The sequence below is a fragment of the Salmo salar genome, chromosome 11 (genome assembly GCF_965601325.2).
Source record: "Salmo salar chromosome 11, fSalSal1, whole genome shotgun sequence".
Lineage (NCBI taxonomy): Eukaryota > Metazoa > Chordata > Actinopteri > Salmoniformes > Salmonidae > Salmo > Salmo salar.
In genome coordinates this window covers 22,026,447-22,040,941 of record NC_138301.1, presented here as the reverse complement: position 1 = coordinate 22,040,941, position 14,495 = coordinate 22,026,447, and the positions used below count along the sequence as shown (strand labels likewise).

General features: G+C 42.5%; 1 protein-coding gene across 1 annotated transcript; it reads right to left on the bottom strand.

Annotated features, from left to right (window-relative positions):
- Positions 1-475: 475 nt before the first annotated feature.
- On the bottom strand, positions 476-14,451 carry LOC106562226 (conserved oligomeric Golgi complex subunit 4). Its single transcript, XM_082957794.1, is given in 19 exon segments — positions 476-1,037; positions 4,082-4,210; positions 4,570-4,671; positions 4,783-4,866; positions 4,956-5,048; positions 5,305-5,412; positions 5,501-5,560; positions 5,801-5,966; positions 6,123-6,289; positions 6,472-6,561; positions 6,564-6,595; positions 6,701-6,834; positions 6,965-7,023; positions 7,115-7,272; positions 7,374-7,479; positions 7,566-7,732; positions 13,347-13,454; positions 13,751-13,831; positions 14,281-14,451. Coding segments are annotated over 16 exon segments (1,764 nt in total). The 5' UTR covers positions 7,707-7,732; positions 13,347-13,454; positions 13,751-13,831; positions 14,281-14,451; the 3' UTR covers positions 476-902.
- Positions 14,452-14,495: the final 44 nt, after the last annotated feature.

Sequence of the window (14,495 nt, the reverse complement as noted above, 5' to 3'; positions counted from 1 at the left end):
TTTCCGATTGAGCCGACGTATGCAGCGTTTACGGTCTCCACGAAAACGGAAACATTTCCTTTAAAGGGTGCATGGCCAAAAAGGGCAGATCGCATTGAATCTAGCCCTAAGACTTTGCCATCTACATATGTATGGAACATCATGTCAGGAAATATTGGAAAGTAGCAGCTATCAACAGAATTCCATTTTCTAAGATAGTGGTCGATCTTCTAGATTAGACTGTCATCAATTAAAATGTGTTATTTATATATTGAATGATGAGTCTAGATCAGCCGTCTGACCTGGTTCTGTTAGTTTGATGGATGCGATGTTCATTACTGGGTCATTTCAGTGTCAGAAAACATAGGCGAGATCATTGAGATCCTCTCTGCCAGAGAGTATAGCGCTCGTCTGTCCCTGCGTGCCCCGTTTCAATATGATGGATTCCGTTAAAGGGCTGGGCTTTCAATATAAATTAATGACAAAAAAAGACATCTTCGAGAGAACACTTTAATATTTTACATTTAATATGTTACATAATATTTATTAATCCAAGCCAAAAGGCTCAAATCCATAATCCCACTGTTCCACAATCCCATAGTTTCATTACTGCTGTTACTCCTAGCTCTGATTGGCTGTATGAGGCCGCTAGAATTAGAAGTAGCATTAAATACAGATCTAGGATCAGATCTCCCTACCCTCAAACCTAACTGTAACCATTTGGGGGTTAAACAAATATCTATCCCTGTATCTGTAGTTAGGGGCAACCTCTTCCTCCTCCTATGAGGCCAGAAGAGGTCAGAAGCAGCAGGGACTTCCTCTCAGGGGATCCACCTGCACACTCCTCTTTTTCCTCAAAGACCAATCAGCATGAGTCTAGTCCCATGTAACATGTGCACCAGCACAGTCTCTGGGTAGCAGAGTTAGAGGCAGAGCCTCTTGATGTCCTCACTGCGGAAATCGATGCGGAGCGCCAGAACCTGCCGGACCTCCGCTGGGGTCAGACGCCATGTTAGAGGACCAGAGTTCGGGCCCCAGTAATCCAGGATCTCTGTTACCTAGAAACACAAAAACATACACAGTTCTGAGAACAGGCCTGTGTATACAGAGACATGAAAGTCTACAAAATGAGAGGTCAGTGGTAAATAGATAGAGTGAATTTGGAAAGTATTTAGACCTCGACTTTTTCCACATTTTGTTACGTTACAGCCTTATTCTAAAATGTATTAAATAGTTTTTCCCCTAATCAATCTACACACACAATACCCCATAATGACAAAGAAAAAACAGGTTTATTAAAAATAAAAAAACTGAAATAACACATTTACATAAGTATTCAGACCCTTTACTCAGTACTTTGTTGGCAGCGATTACAGCCTCAAGTCTTCTTGGATACGACACTACAAGCTTGGCACACCTGTATTTGTGGAGTTTCTCCCATTCTTCTCTGCAGATCCTCTCAAGCTCTGTCAGGTTGGATGGGGAGCGTCGCTGCACAGAAATGTTCAGGTCTCTCCAGAGATGTTCGATCGAGTTTAAGTCCGGGCTCTGGCTGGGCCACTCAAGGACATTCAGAGACTTGTCCCAAAGCCACTGCTGCATTGTCTTGGCTGTGTGCTTAGGGTCGTTATCCTGTTGGAAGATTAACCTTCACCCCAGTCTGAGGTCCTGAGCACTCTGGAGCAGGTTTTCATCAAGGATCTCTCTGTACTTTGCTTCATTCATCTTTCCCTCGATCCTGACCAGTCTCCCAGTCCCTGCCGCTGAAAAACATTCCCACAGCATGATGCTGCATGCTTCACGTAGGGATGGTTCCAGGTTTCCTCCAGACGTGACACTTGGCATTCAGGCCAAAGAGTTCAATCTTGGTTTCATCAGACCAGAGAATCTTGTTTATCATGGCCTGGGAGTCCTTTAGGTGCCTTTTGGCAAACTCCAAATGGCCTGTCATGTGCCTTTTACTGAGGAGTGGCTTCCGTCTCGCCACTCTACCATAAAGGCCTAATTGGTGAAGTGCTACAGAGATGGTTTTCATTCTGGAAGGTTCTCCCATCTCCACTAGAGGTCGACCGATTATGATTTTTCAACGCCGATACCGATTATTGGAGGACCAGAAAAAGCCGATACCGATTAATCGGCCGATTTAAAAAAAGGTATTTGTAATAATGACAATTACAACAATACTGAATGAACACTTATTTTAACTTACGGGTGGCATCCATAAGTCTAAATATTACTGTTACATTGCACAACCTTCAATGTTATGCGATAATTACGTAAAATTCTGGCAAATTAGTTCGCAACAAGCCAGGCGGCCAATAACTGTTGCATATACCCTGACTCTGCTGCAATGAACGGAAGAGAAGTGACACAATTTCACCTGGTTAATATTGCCTGCTAACCTGGATTTCTTTTAGCTAAATATGCAGGTTTAAAAATATATATTTCTGTGTATTGATTTTAAGAAAGGCATTGATGTTTATGGTTAGGTACAGTCGTGCAACGATTGTGCTTTTTTCGCAAATGTGCTTTTGTTAAATCATCCCCCGTTTGGCGAAGTTGGCTGTCTTTGTTAGGAAGAAATAGTATTCACACAGTTCGCAACGAGCCAGGCGGCCCAAACTGCTGCATATACCCTGACTCTGTTGCAGAGGTGACACATTTTCCCTAGTTAAAATAAATTCATGTTAGCAGGCAATATTAACTAAATATGCAGGTTTAAAAATATATACTTGTGTATTGATTTTAAGAAAGACATTGATGTTTATGGTTAGGTACAAGTTGAAGCAACCTTTTTCGCGAATGCGCACCGCATCGATTATATGCAACGCAGGACAGGCTAGATAAACTAGTAATATCATCAACCATGTGTAGTTAACTAGTGATTATGATTGATTGATTGTTTTTTATAAGATAAGTTTAATGCTAGCTAGCAACTTACCTTGGCTTCTTACTGCATTCGCGTAACAGGCAGGCTCCTCGTGGAGTGCAATGTAAAGCAGGTGGTTAGAGCGTTGGACTAGTTAACCGTAAGGTTGCAAGATTGAATCCCCAAGCTGACAAGGTAAAAATCTGTCGTTCTGCCCCTGAACAAGGCAGTTAACCCACCGTTCCTAGGCCGTCATTGAAAATAAGAATGTGTTCTTAGCTGACTTGCCTACTTAAAAAATATTTATATATATAAAAAAAAGACAATTAAAAAGAAAAAAAAAGGAGAAAATAATCGGCAAATCGGTGGACGAAAAAACGATTACCGATTGTTATGAAAACTTGAAATCGGCCCTAATTAATCGGCCACTCCGATTAATCGGTCGACCTCTAATCTCCACAAAGGAACTCTGGAGCTCTGTCAGTGACCATTGGGTTTTTGGTCACCTCCCTGACCAAGGCCCTTATCCCCTGATTGCTCAGTTTGGCCGGAAGGCCAGCTCTAGGAAGAGACTTGGTGGTTCCAAACTTCTTCCAATTAAGAATGATGGAGGCCACTGTGTTCTTGGGGACCTTCAATGCTGCAGAAATGTTTTGGTACCCTTCCCCAGATCTGTGACTCGACACAATCCTGTCTCAGAGCTCTACGAACAATTCCCTTGACCTCATGACTTGGTTTTTGCTCTGACATGCATTGTCAACTGTGGGACCTTGTATAGACAGGTGTGTGCCTTTCCAAATCATGTCCAATCAATTGAATTTACCACAGGTGGACTCCAATCCAGTTGTACAAACATCTCAAGGATGATCAATGGAAACAGGATGCACCTGAGCTCAATTTTGAATCTCATAGCAAAGGGTTTGAATACTTACGTAAATAAGGTATTTTAAAAAAATTTTTATATAATACATTTGCTAAATTTCTAAAAACCTGTTTTCGCTTTGTCATTATGGGGTATCCCATAAATATTTTAATCAATTTTAGAATAAGGCTGTAACATAACAAAATGTGGAAAAAGTAAATGGGTCTGAATACTTTCCGAATGCACTGTATGTGACCCCATCTATGTGATTGTGTCTGGATTGATGATTGCTTGTGGGTTGAGAAATGTGTGTGTGTGTGTGTGTGTGTGTGTGTGTGTGTGTGTGTGTGTGTCTGTGTACTGCAGTTTACCCGCTCCAGGTTGAGGATGGTAGCCATCTGAGTGAGCCGAGCAAACTTGTCCCTAATAGTCCAGGTGGTGACAGTAGTGAGGTAGGCCACCAGAGAACGCAGCTCCTTATCAAACTGAAGCCCTCCCAGCTAAGAGACAGGTGCAATAAGGGGTTCAAATCAAGAGCATGAAACTGAAAAAAGGTATCCAGACCAGCAATTAAATATTTAAACATAGACCACATCAAAAAGGATCAAAGGATCAAACGGAGAACATCCCAGAAAAAGAAAGAGGGGATACGTGACCTGCAATAAAATGCTTGAGTATAGTTGTACTAAATTACAGCACACACACCGCGTAGAGGCAGATGCCAAGGGGAAAAAAGCTTCATCTACCATCCTTCTGGAATCATAAATAAAACATTAAAAGAGGGCCTCTTATCATTACGTCACAGATGTGCATGCGGTAGGTGTGATGCCACCCTGTGGCCAGGCCTGGGATACCTCACCCTGCTGAAGGTGCACTTCAGGACAGTCTTCTCCATCTCCATGGAGACCAAACTGGTCATGAGGCTGGTCAGTGTGTCGTAGATAACTGAAGAGAGCCCCGCCTGAGAGAACAAGACAGAGAGATTATAGAGAGGGGGAGAAGAGAAAATAAATAGTTTGTAAAATGCTAATGTAAGGTATTTATTCCTGAGGCTAAGCAGAACCATGGTTACCTTGAACTCTGCCATGAGCTGCTCGAGGTTGACGATGAGCTGCTGGACCCAGGGGACATTGGACTCGTACTCATTAAACTCCTCCTGCACAAAAAAACAGTACAGTCACACTGGGGGGAAAGGGTGTGGCCTAGTGTGTGTGTGTGTGTGTGTGTGTGTGTGTGTGTGTACACCTCCTCTATGTTGTGTGAGATGGACAGGAAGCTGCTGATCCACGGTTTGACCTGAGGGTTGATGGTTGTGGTGTTCAGCTCCGTCAGGCCCTCCTGGGGTCACAACTGAGTTAGTTCTAGTCCATACAGATTAGACACACTAGTGACGTTTTGTAGTTGTATATTGTCTATCCATGTAAATTGGTACACAATTCAGTTTATCACTGTGATTTACAAATAAATGTTGCTGCTAGTACTACTACTGTTACTAGTATTACTTGCAAAATGAGGTCAAAGACCCCCTTAACACAACTGCACAGAGACAGATCATGTGTCTCTCTGATCTGAGTATATTTCCGCGTCCTCCAACCTGCAAGAGATCCTTGCTGGATGTGTTGACGAGGTCTGACAGACAGCTGTCAATCTTAGCTTGCTCTCCTGATCCTGCTCCCTGAGTGAACAACTTGGAGCAATCACTCTGAGATAGAGAGAGAGAGAGAGGAAAACGTCATTATCTGTGGTATACTATACATAATGTGTCTTACTGAAATGTTACTCTTTAGCACCTCCATGTTCCTCTTCAGAGTGGTGATGTTCTCGCTACACACCACGTTATTCAGAGTCACCTGGGATAGAAAGAAAGACGTGTGTAAGTGAATGTATGTGTCTGTTGTCTGTTACGTGTTTATCATCAGGAAGCTGCCTTAGTGTGCTCTCTGTGACCGGTTTGTGTTTTAGACTGTGTTTTTCTTACCAGGAACGATGCCTTGGCATTTTCTGTGCTTTCAATGCTCAGTTTGGCGGTAAGTGTTTTTGCGTGTCGGTAAGTGTTTGTGACGGTAAGCGTTTGTACACAAGTCCCTCACCAGGAAGGCAGCCTTGGCGACCTCTGCGCTGTCGATGCCGAGGTTGTTGAATTTGGCCTGCTGCAGGCTGCTCTGCATCAGACTCACTGCACTGCTCACCCCACGCTGGATGTCCTGCAGCGTGGTCGCAGGGAAGCCCTGCCTCAGCTTATTATACAACACCTCCCTGAGAGAGACAGGGAGAAAGGGGGGGGAGAGAGAAGGAGGGAGAGAAAGCATGGGTTGGTGGAAGACGGAGAGAAAAAGGAAGGTGTGAGAGCTAGAAGGAGATTCAAATGAGCGTTCAAATGGTTGATGGAGTGTGTGTCTAACTACTGTCTACCGGAAGTCAGACTCTAGCACTGAGGTTGAGTGGTTGATCATGGCACACAGGCAGTCAATGCTGGAGCTGGACAGAGCTCTGCTGATGCACTTCTTCACAATGTAGAAACAGTCATCCACCATGCTGGACGTCAGCTGACCCTTCTCATATGTATCCATAGCTACCGCCTGAGAAAAGAGGGGCAATCATTATTACTATTGTGTGGTTACATATGTATACTGTGTATCAATGGTAATCAAATCCGGGTTTGAGGTTGACAGCATTGCTGGTTTTCATTATTTTCATTCTAATGAGGGCTGATTCAGGGATAAATGAAACCCCTGCTGTATATTTAGAAGTGGTGACTAACCTTGCAGACGGTCTCCCTCATGTAGTACTCCTCCATTGGAATGTAGTAGCCAATCAGCTCCTGCATGAGCTGGCCCAGCATGCAGTGGGCCAGCTCAGCAGTTTCTCCACATTATGCTTGTGCTCTGTAGCAAGAAACAAAGACAACCAAACTTACTAACACAGTCAACAACATGTGTACAGGGTTTTATAAGTGTGTACGCTGGGTGTGTGTGTGCTGGGTGTCTTACCTTGGACAATGCCAGGTGTTGCCGTAGCATCCCCAACCTCAAAGTCGGCCATCATGCGACGGCGCAGGAATCTTAAGTAAAGCTCCGACCTGGCATTCATCAGAGTGACTTCCAGTAATACAGGATCCAGCTCCCTACACACACAGGTGAAACACAGGTGAAACGCAACATAAATACGCATAGTACACATGCATTGTCCTCAATACCAAAAGATGACATTGAGTAATGCTGTTGAAATAAAGTAGGCTGAACTCTCACACTGACCTGGGTTCAATCCTCTCAGTGGGCACACTCTTCATCATGCTGCTCTGGACGATTTGAAACTGCAAGCAGAGACATTCAATTTAATAACACTTCCTTAATTTAGTCTGTAATTGAAAGATCTAATTAATTGAATGCAATTGACACACAGACCTTGTTGTGGTAGTCTCTCTGTTGGATGAACTTGTCAACTACTTTCTGGGCCTGTCGGGCACACTCCTGCTGCAGGTGAGTGATGAGAGTATACAGGTAGCCTGGACCGTAGTACGTCTCAACGATGGGCTGGTGGGTCTCCACAACACGAGCTATGCCTGAAACACACACTAAATATTTTCCACCAATTCTATTTACCTATACATACGTTTACAGACATGTCTAAAGAGACACATCATCATTATGGTCAGTCTCTCACCCTCCAGCAGCAGAGTCAGGGTGTCAGCAAAGACCAGAGCAGCTCTCCTCTCTCCCAGCTCTCCTCCCACAGCCAAGAGCAGGTTCTCATCTGCTTTAGAGGCCAGCTGAGAGAAAAAGACGACTGAAGATAAACAAAATGCACAAGCATTAACGCTCACGCACACGCTATTGCATGGACAACGCCATTCACCTGGCAACAGAGGTACTGGCCAAAGCGAGCCAGGCCTTGATCGTGGAGGCCAAGCAGAGGGAAGATTTTAAAGAATCTTTCCACCTGAGCCAGATCACCCCTGGTTACAGCCTCATCCAGTCTCTCCGCCTCTTGAAGCATGGCCAGGCTAGCATCCACAGCACTGCCTGAGCAGAAAATAGTATCAAAGACCGCACAGAACACGTTAGAAGGGACTGTGACAAAAACTGAAAGCAATGGAGATCTTACTTTCTGTACATTACCTGATCAGCTTCCCTGATTTCCTGAACAATGCTTTTCAGTAACTTTGTGATCCAAATTCAAAAACGTTCTACACCTTTCCCATATTCAAGTCATTTGACATATTTTCTTATTACCCTTATGAACATAGAAACTTGGTTGCAGTTTGTATCTGTGCTACAATGGTTAAAAGGTCATCAAATAAAAATTCCCACATCGGTGCATCCCTACAAAATATGAACATCTAGAACCAGATAGAAAGTATGTAGAAATGATAATGGACCTTCAATTTTTTAATAACTAATAATCATTTATTTTGACAAAACAAAATCGATCCCAAAACACCTTGGTTGAATTTAGAAATCCCGATGCGGCTCTGGAGACAAAATGATGACCCACCCCTGCACCATAAGGAAGCGTGTTGTGAGTAGGGTGGCAAAATTACGGGAACTTTCAATAAATTCCCTGGATTTCCAGAAATCCAGTAAGTGTGTGATTGGCTAGGTTTCCGTCCAATTGCTGCGAGATTTCGATGCGAATGTTCAAATATCTGCATTAAGAAGATATATGCATTTTCCAACCAGTGGGAAACTGACTTATTGCAAACAAAAATCAGTGCGTGGTGATGTAGTGCACACAAAATGTACATTTGAAAGTTCAATGTGTTTCCAACTCTTCCGATAGTTTTGTCACAAAAAACGTTGCGTTAAATAGCAAAATGTGCCTACTCTGGTCTTGGCACGTGCGCTCTAGCCAACAGCTCGCAGATACATCAAGGCTATTCTACATCAGATTATTTTGGATAAGAGCGAGAATATTTTTATTAGTCAAATAGCAGTTAAGCGTCGATCATCATGTCACCAGAATAAGACGCTCAAAATGTATTGGAAAGGAGCATCAAGCTCATAACCATGCACTTTCACCACCCTGTGAAGTTCATCATAACTTACAGTTGAAGTCGGAAGTTTACATACACATAGGTTGGAGTCATTAAAACTCGTTTTTCAACCACTCCACAAATTTCTTGTTAACAAACTATAGCTTTGACAAGTCAGTTAGGACATCTACTTTGTGCATGACACAAGTAATTTTTCCAACAATTGTTTGCAGACAGATTATTTCACTTATAATTCACTGTATCACAATTCCAGTTGGTCAGAAGTTTACATACACTAAGTTGACTGTGCCTTTAAACAGCTTGGAAAATTCCAGAAAATGATGTCATGGCTTTAGAAGCTTCTGATAGGCTAATTGACATCATTTGAGTCAATTGGAGGTGTACCTGTGGATGTATTTCAAGGCCTACCTTCAAAGTCAGTGCCTTTTTTGCTTGACATCATGGGAAAATCAAAAGAAATCAGCCAAGACCTCAGAAAATAAATTGTAGACCTCCACAAGTCTGGTTTATCCTTGGGAGCAATTTCCAAAAGCCTGAAGGTGCCACGTTCATCTGTACAAACAATAGTACACAAGTATAAACACCATGGGACCACTCAGCCGTCATACCGCTCAGGAAGGAGACGTGTTCTGTCTCCTAGAGATGAACGTACTTTGGTGTGAAAAGTGCAAATCAATCCCAGAACAACAGCAAAGGACCTTGTGAAGATGCTGGAGGAAACAGGTACAAAAGTATCTATATCCACAGTAAAACGAGTCTTATATTGACATAACCTGAAAGGCCGCTCAGCAAGGAAAAAGTCACTGCTCCAAAACCGCCATAAAAAAAGCCAGACTACGGTTTGCAACTGCATATGGGGACAAAGATCATACTTTTTGGAGAAATGTCCTCTGGTCTGATGAAACAAAAATAGAACTGTTTGGCCATAATGACCATCATTATATTTGGAGGAAAAGGGGGGAGGCTTGCAAGCCAAAGAACACCATCGCAACCGTGAAGCACGGGGGTGGCAGCATCATCCTGTTGTGGGGGTGCTTTGCTGCAGGAGGGACTGGTGCACTTCACAAAATAGATGGCATCATGAGGGAGGAACATTATGTGGATATATTGAAACAACATCTCAAGACATCAGGCAGGAAGTTAAAGCTTGGTCACAAATGGGTCTTCCAAATGGACATTGACCCCAAGCCTACTTCCAAAGTTGTGGCAAAATGGCTTAAGGACAACAAAGTCAAGGTATTGGAGTGGCCATCACAAAGCCCTGACCTCAATCCTATAGAACATTTGTGGGCAGAACTGAAAAAGCGTGTGCGAGCAAGGAGGCGTACAAACCTGACTCAGTTACACCAGCTCTGTCAGGAGGAATGGGCCAAAATTCACCTAAACTTATTGTGGGAAGCTTGTGGAAGGCTACCCAAAACATTTGACCCAAGTTAAACAATTTAAAGGCAATGTTACCAAATACTAATTGAGTGTATGCAAACTTCTGACCCACTGGGAATGTGATGAAAGAAATAAAAGCTGAAATAAATCATTCTCTCTACTATTATTGTGACATTTTACATTCTTAAAATAAAGTGGTGATCCTAATTGACTTAAGACAGGGAATTTTTACTTGGATTAAATGTCAGGAATTGTGAAAAACTGAGTTTAAATGTATTTGGCTAAGGTGTATGTAAACTTACAACTTCAACTGGATTTCCACACACCATATCATTGCGTGTCTCCAAGTTTACTTCGATATGATGGTCACTACTTGGCACCAACAAACGCCCCATAATATCTGGCCCTCTGCCCTCCCTAAATCGTGGCATTGAACGGTTCAGCATACTTTTAGGCCTCCATATCTGGCTACGAGACTACTGCAGCTCTGTGGGTGTAACATTTGACCATTTTTATACCTTCTTGAAACAAAGCTCTTTTTATAAGGAGGATGGGACCCACCCAAATCATTTGGGTTCCTGGATCCTTTCACAGCATTACAAGGCTGCGTTGAGACATTGACTTATCAATGACCAAAAGCCCAGCTCAGTTAATCCCTACCATTGTGTCAATGAGTTGTCAACATTCTTCAGCAAATTAACATTATCCCAGGAGCATTGGAAGACACAATGTAGGTAACCTAATTTATGTCCCTCTTACTGCCCTGGATGACTCTGCTGATCCCACAGCTATTGTATGCAGTAATCATGTGCCGATGAACCAGAGTGCCAAAGTAGGAAGTCCACTGTGTGCAGCTCACCCTGCACTAACACAAATAACACGAGCATGTCTACCTCAGCTAAGCTTACCAGTAAAGCAATGAAAACAATCAAGCATCCCAGAAAAGTGCTAAAAATGGCCCACGTTAACATATGTAGCTTAAATACTGTTGAAGTAATATGACTTCAGGTTCATCTGTCTCACCTAAAGCTCATTCTGGTGGAAAGCTGCTATAGACCACCAAGTGCAGTCAGTATCTGGATAACATTTGTGAAATGCTTGATAATGTATGTGATATCAACAGAGAGGTTTCTTTTCTGGGTGATTTAAATATTGACTGGCTTTCATCAGGCTGCCCACTCAAGAGAAAGCTTAAACTGTAACTAGTGCCTGCAACCTGGTTCAGGTTACCAGTCAACCTACCAGGGTAGTTACGAACAGCACAGGATTGAAATCATCAACATGTATTGATCACATCTTTACTAATGCTGCAGAAATTAGCTTTAAAGCCAAATCCATCGGATGTAGTGATCACAATATAGTAGCCATATCTAAGAATACCAAAGTTCCAAAGACTGGGCTTAATATAGTTAATACGTTTTGTAGTGATTCCTATGTTGTTGATGTAAATAATATTTGTGTTTGTCTGTGGTGTGTAATGAGGAGCAACCAGATGCTGCACTTGACACATTTATGAAATTGCCTATCCCAGTTACTAAAAAGCATGCACCCATTAAGAAAATTACTGTAAAAACTGTTAAATCTCTGTGGATTGATGAGGAATTGAAAAATTGTATGGTTGAGAGGGATGAGGCAAAAGGAATGACAAGTAAGACTGGCTGCACAACCGATTGGCAAACGTACTGCAAATGTATAAATCAGGTGACTAAATTGAATAAAAAATAAGAAACTACACTATGAAACAAAGATAAATTACAAAGAATGATATGTGCTTCAAAGCTTTTTACTAAAATGAAATTTTGGGCAAAAGGGCAAACTCAGCTCCATCATTCATTGAATCAGATGGCTAAGTCATCTCAAAACCCACTGATATTACCAACTACTTTAATATTTTTTTCATTGGCAAGATTAGCAAACTAAGGCATGACATGCCAGCTCCAAACGCTGACACTACACATCTAAGTATATCTGACCAAATTATGAAAGACAAGCCTTGTAATTTTGAATTCCATAAAGTGAGTGAGTATGGAAGAGGTGAAAAAAATTATTGTTGTCTATCAACAATGACAAGCCACTGGGATCTGACAACTTCGATGGAAAATTACTGAGGATAATAGCGGACGATATTGCCACATCTTGAATTTAAGCTTACTAGAAAATATGTGCCCTCAGGCCTGGAGGGAAGCAAAAGTCATTCCGCTACCTAAGAATAGTAAAGCCCTGTTTGGAGTAACCCTGGATTGTAAACTGTCAAAGGTCAAAACATATTGATACAACAGTAGCTAAGATGGGGAGAAGTCTATCCATAAAAAAGCTCTTCTCTGCCTTCTTAACAGCACTATCAATAAGGCAGGTGGACTACTGTTCAGTCGTGTGGTCAGGTGCACAAAGAGGGACTTAGGAAAACTGCAATTGGCTCAGAACAGGGTAGCACGGCTGGCCCTTGGATGTACACTAACATGAATAATATGCATTAATAATAATAATAATAATTAATGTTAATTAATAATAATATGCATGTTAATTTCTCCTGGCTCAAAGTGGAGGAGAGATTGACTTCATCACTATTTGTATTTGTGAGAGGTATTGACATGTTGAATGCATCGAACTGTCTAGTTGAACTACTGGCACACAGCTCAGACACCCTTGCATAGCCCACAAGACATGCCACCAGAGGTCTTTTCACAGTCCCCAAGACCAGAACAGACTATCGGAGGTGCACAGTACTACATAGAGCCATGACTACATGGAACTCTATTCCACATCAAGTAACTCATGCAAGCAGTAAAATGTGATTTAAAAAAAACAAATAAAAATGAACCTTATGGAACAGCCGGACTGTGAAGAGACAGACACATGCAGACACACACATGATAACATACACACACACGTACACATGGGTTTTGTGTTGTAGATGTGGTAGTAGAGTCGTGGCCTGAGGGCACACAGGCCACAGCAGCAGCTAATGGGGTTCCATAATAAATACAAACAAAAATATGATGTCAATATTTGCACATAAAGGCATTTCCACCACCATTTCTCCCATTTTTTTTTTTACAGACACAAAAAGATCCACTGTGTCGAATGAACAAATGATCTGTTTGCATTTTTAAAAATTGTACCGAAACTTCTTGTTTCCATCACAGCTGTTGTGATTTTTTTTATATGGTATGACTTTACTCGCATAAAAACTGTGGATGGAAACATGCTTTCTGTGAGTGAGTCTATGTGGGTGTAAATAGCGTGTCTGTAGACAATACCTTTGCCAGGTCTAGCTGGCGGACTTTGCTGCTGACATTCTCTGCCAGGTGAAGGTAATCATGCCAGACAGCTGACTGGCATCTCCTCCTATCAGCTGCAGGTTGGGCCTGGGGGACAACGTGACAGGAGAATTGATATTGGATTAGACATGGTATTTCTCTCAATAGTTTACAGTAGCTTCCACAACTAATCTCCTTTCCTTCATCTATAATGATCGGAAACTGTTGAAATTACATTGGTGAATGTCTACCAGATATCGCTTTTCCCAGAGTCCATCTCTTCCACACCAGTGCAATTGAAGAAAAGGAGATAATGAAAGGAAACCTCTAGATTATTGGGATGTAGGGTATGTACTCATAGACAGTGAAACTTCTCTCCCCCTCTCTAAAGTACACACACTTACCCCATCCTTTGAAGAGCGAGCATCTTGGTGTCAATGTTCCCCTGCTGCCTGACCAACTTCTCCAGCTGTCTCCACCTTTTTCTGTGGTAGATGAACACACAAAGACTGTCAGTCTCTGTCTCACACACACACAGAGCACTCTGTGGCTTCTGGCATTATAGGTTGCATTCAATAGATAATGGCAATGGATAATTAAGCAATAAGGCCTGAGGAGGTGTGGTATATAACCAATATACCACTGCTAAGGGCTGCAGAGTGCCTGGACACTGTCCTTAGCCTTGGTATATTGGCCATATACCACAGACCCCCGAGGTGCCTTCTTGCTATTATAAACTGGTTACCAACGTACTTAGTAAACACTTTTTGTCATACCCGCGGTATAATACGGCCAAATCAGCACTCAGGGCTTGAACCACCCAGTTTATAAAGCAGATAGATGACAGAACTGTTTCTGGTTTAGCTAGCTATGCTAACACAGTCTAGGGGTACATCGTTGCATCCCTACAGCTGCCCGCTGGGTGAATTCTCACCTTCTCGGTGCAGAGCTGCTGGTAGACCCGCTCCAGAACATCCAGCTCCGTCAGAGCTGAGATAGCCTCCATGCTCACGGCAGAATCGCATCGCTTCACTACTGTGGGGCTGCTCTCTGCCACTTTTGCCTCACATAAACAGAAAACGTGTCACGTCACCGTTTCCTCGAACCGCTAGGCGTCGCTGTTTAGCTGGATTTAGCAATGAGGATTTA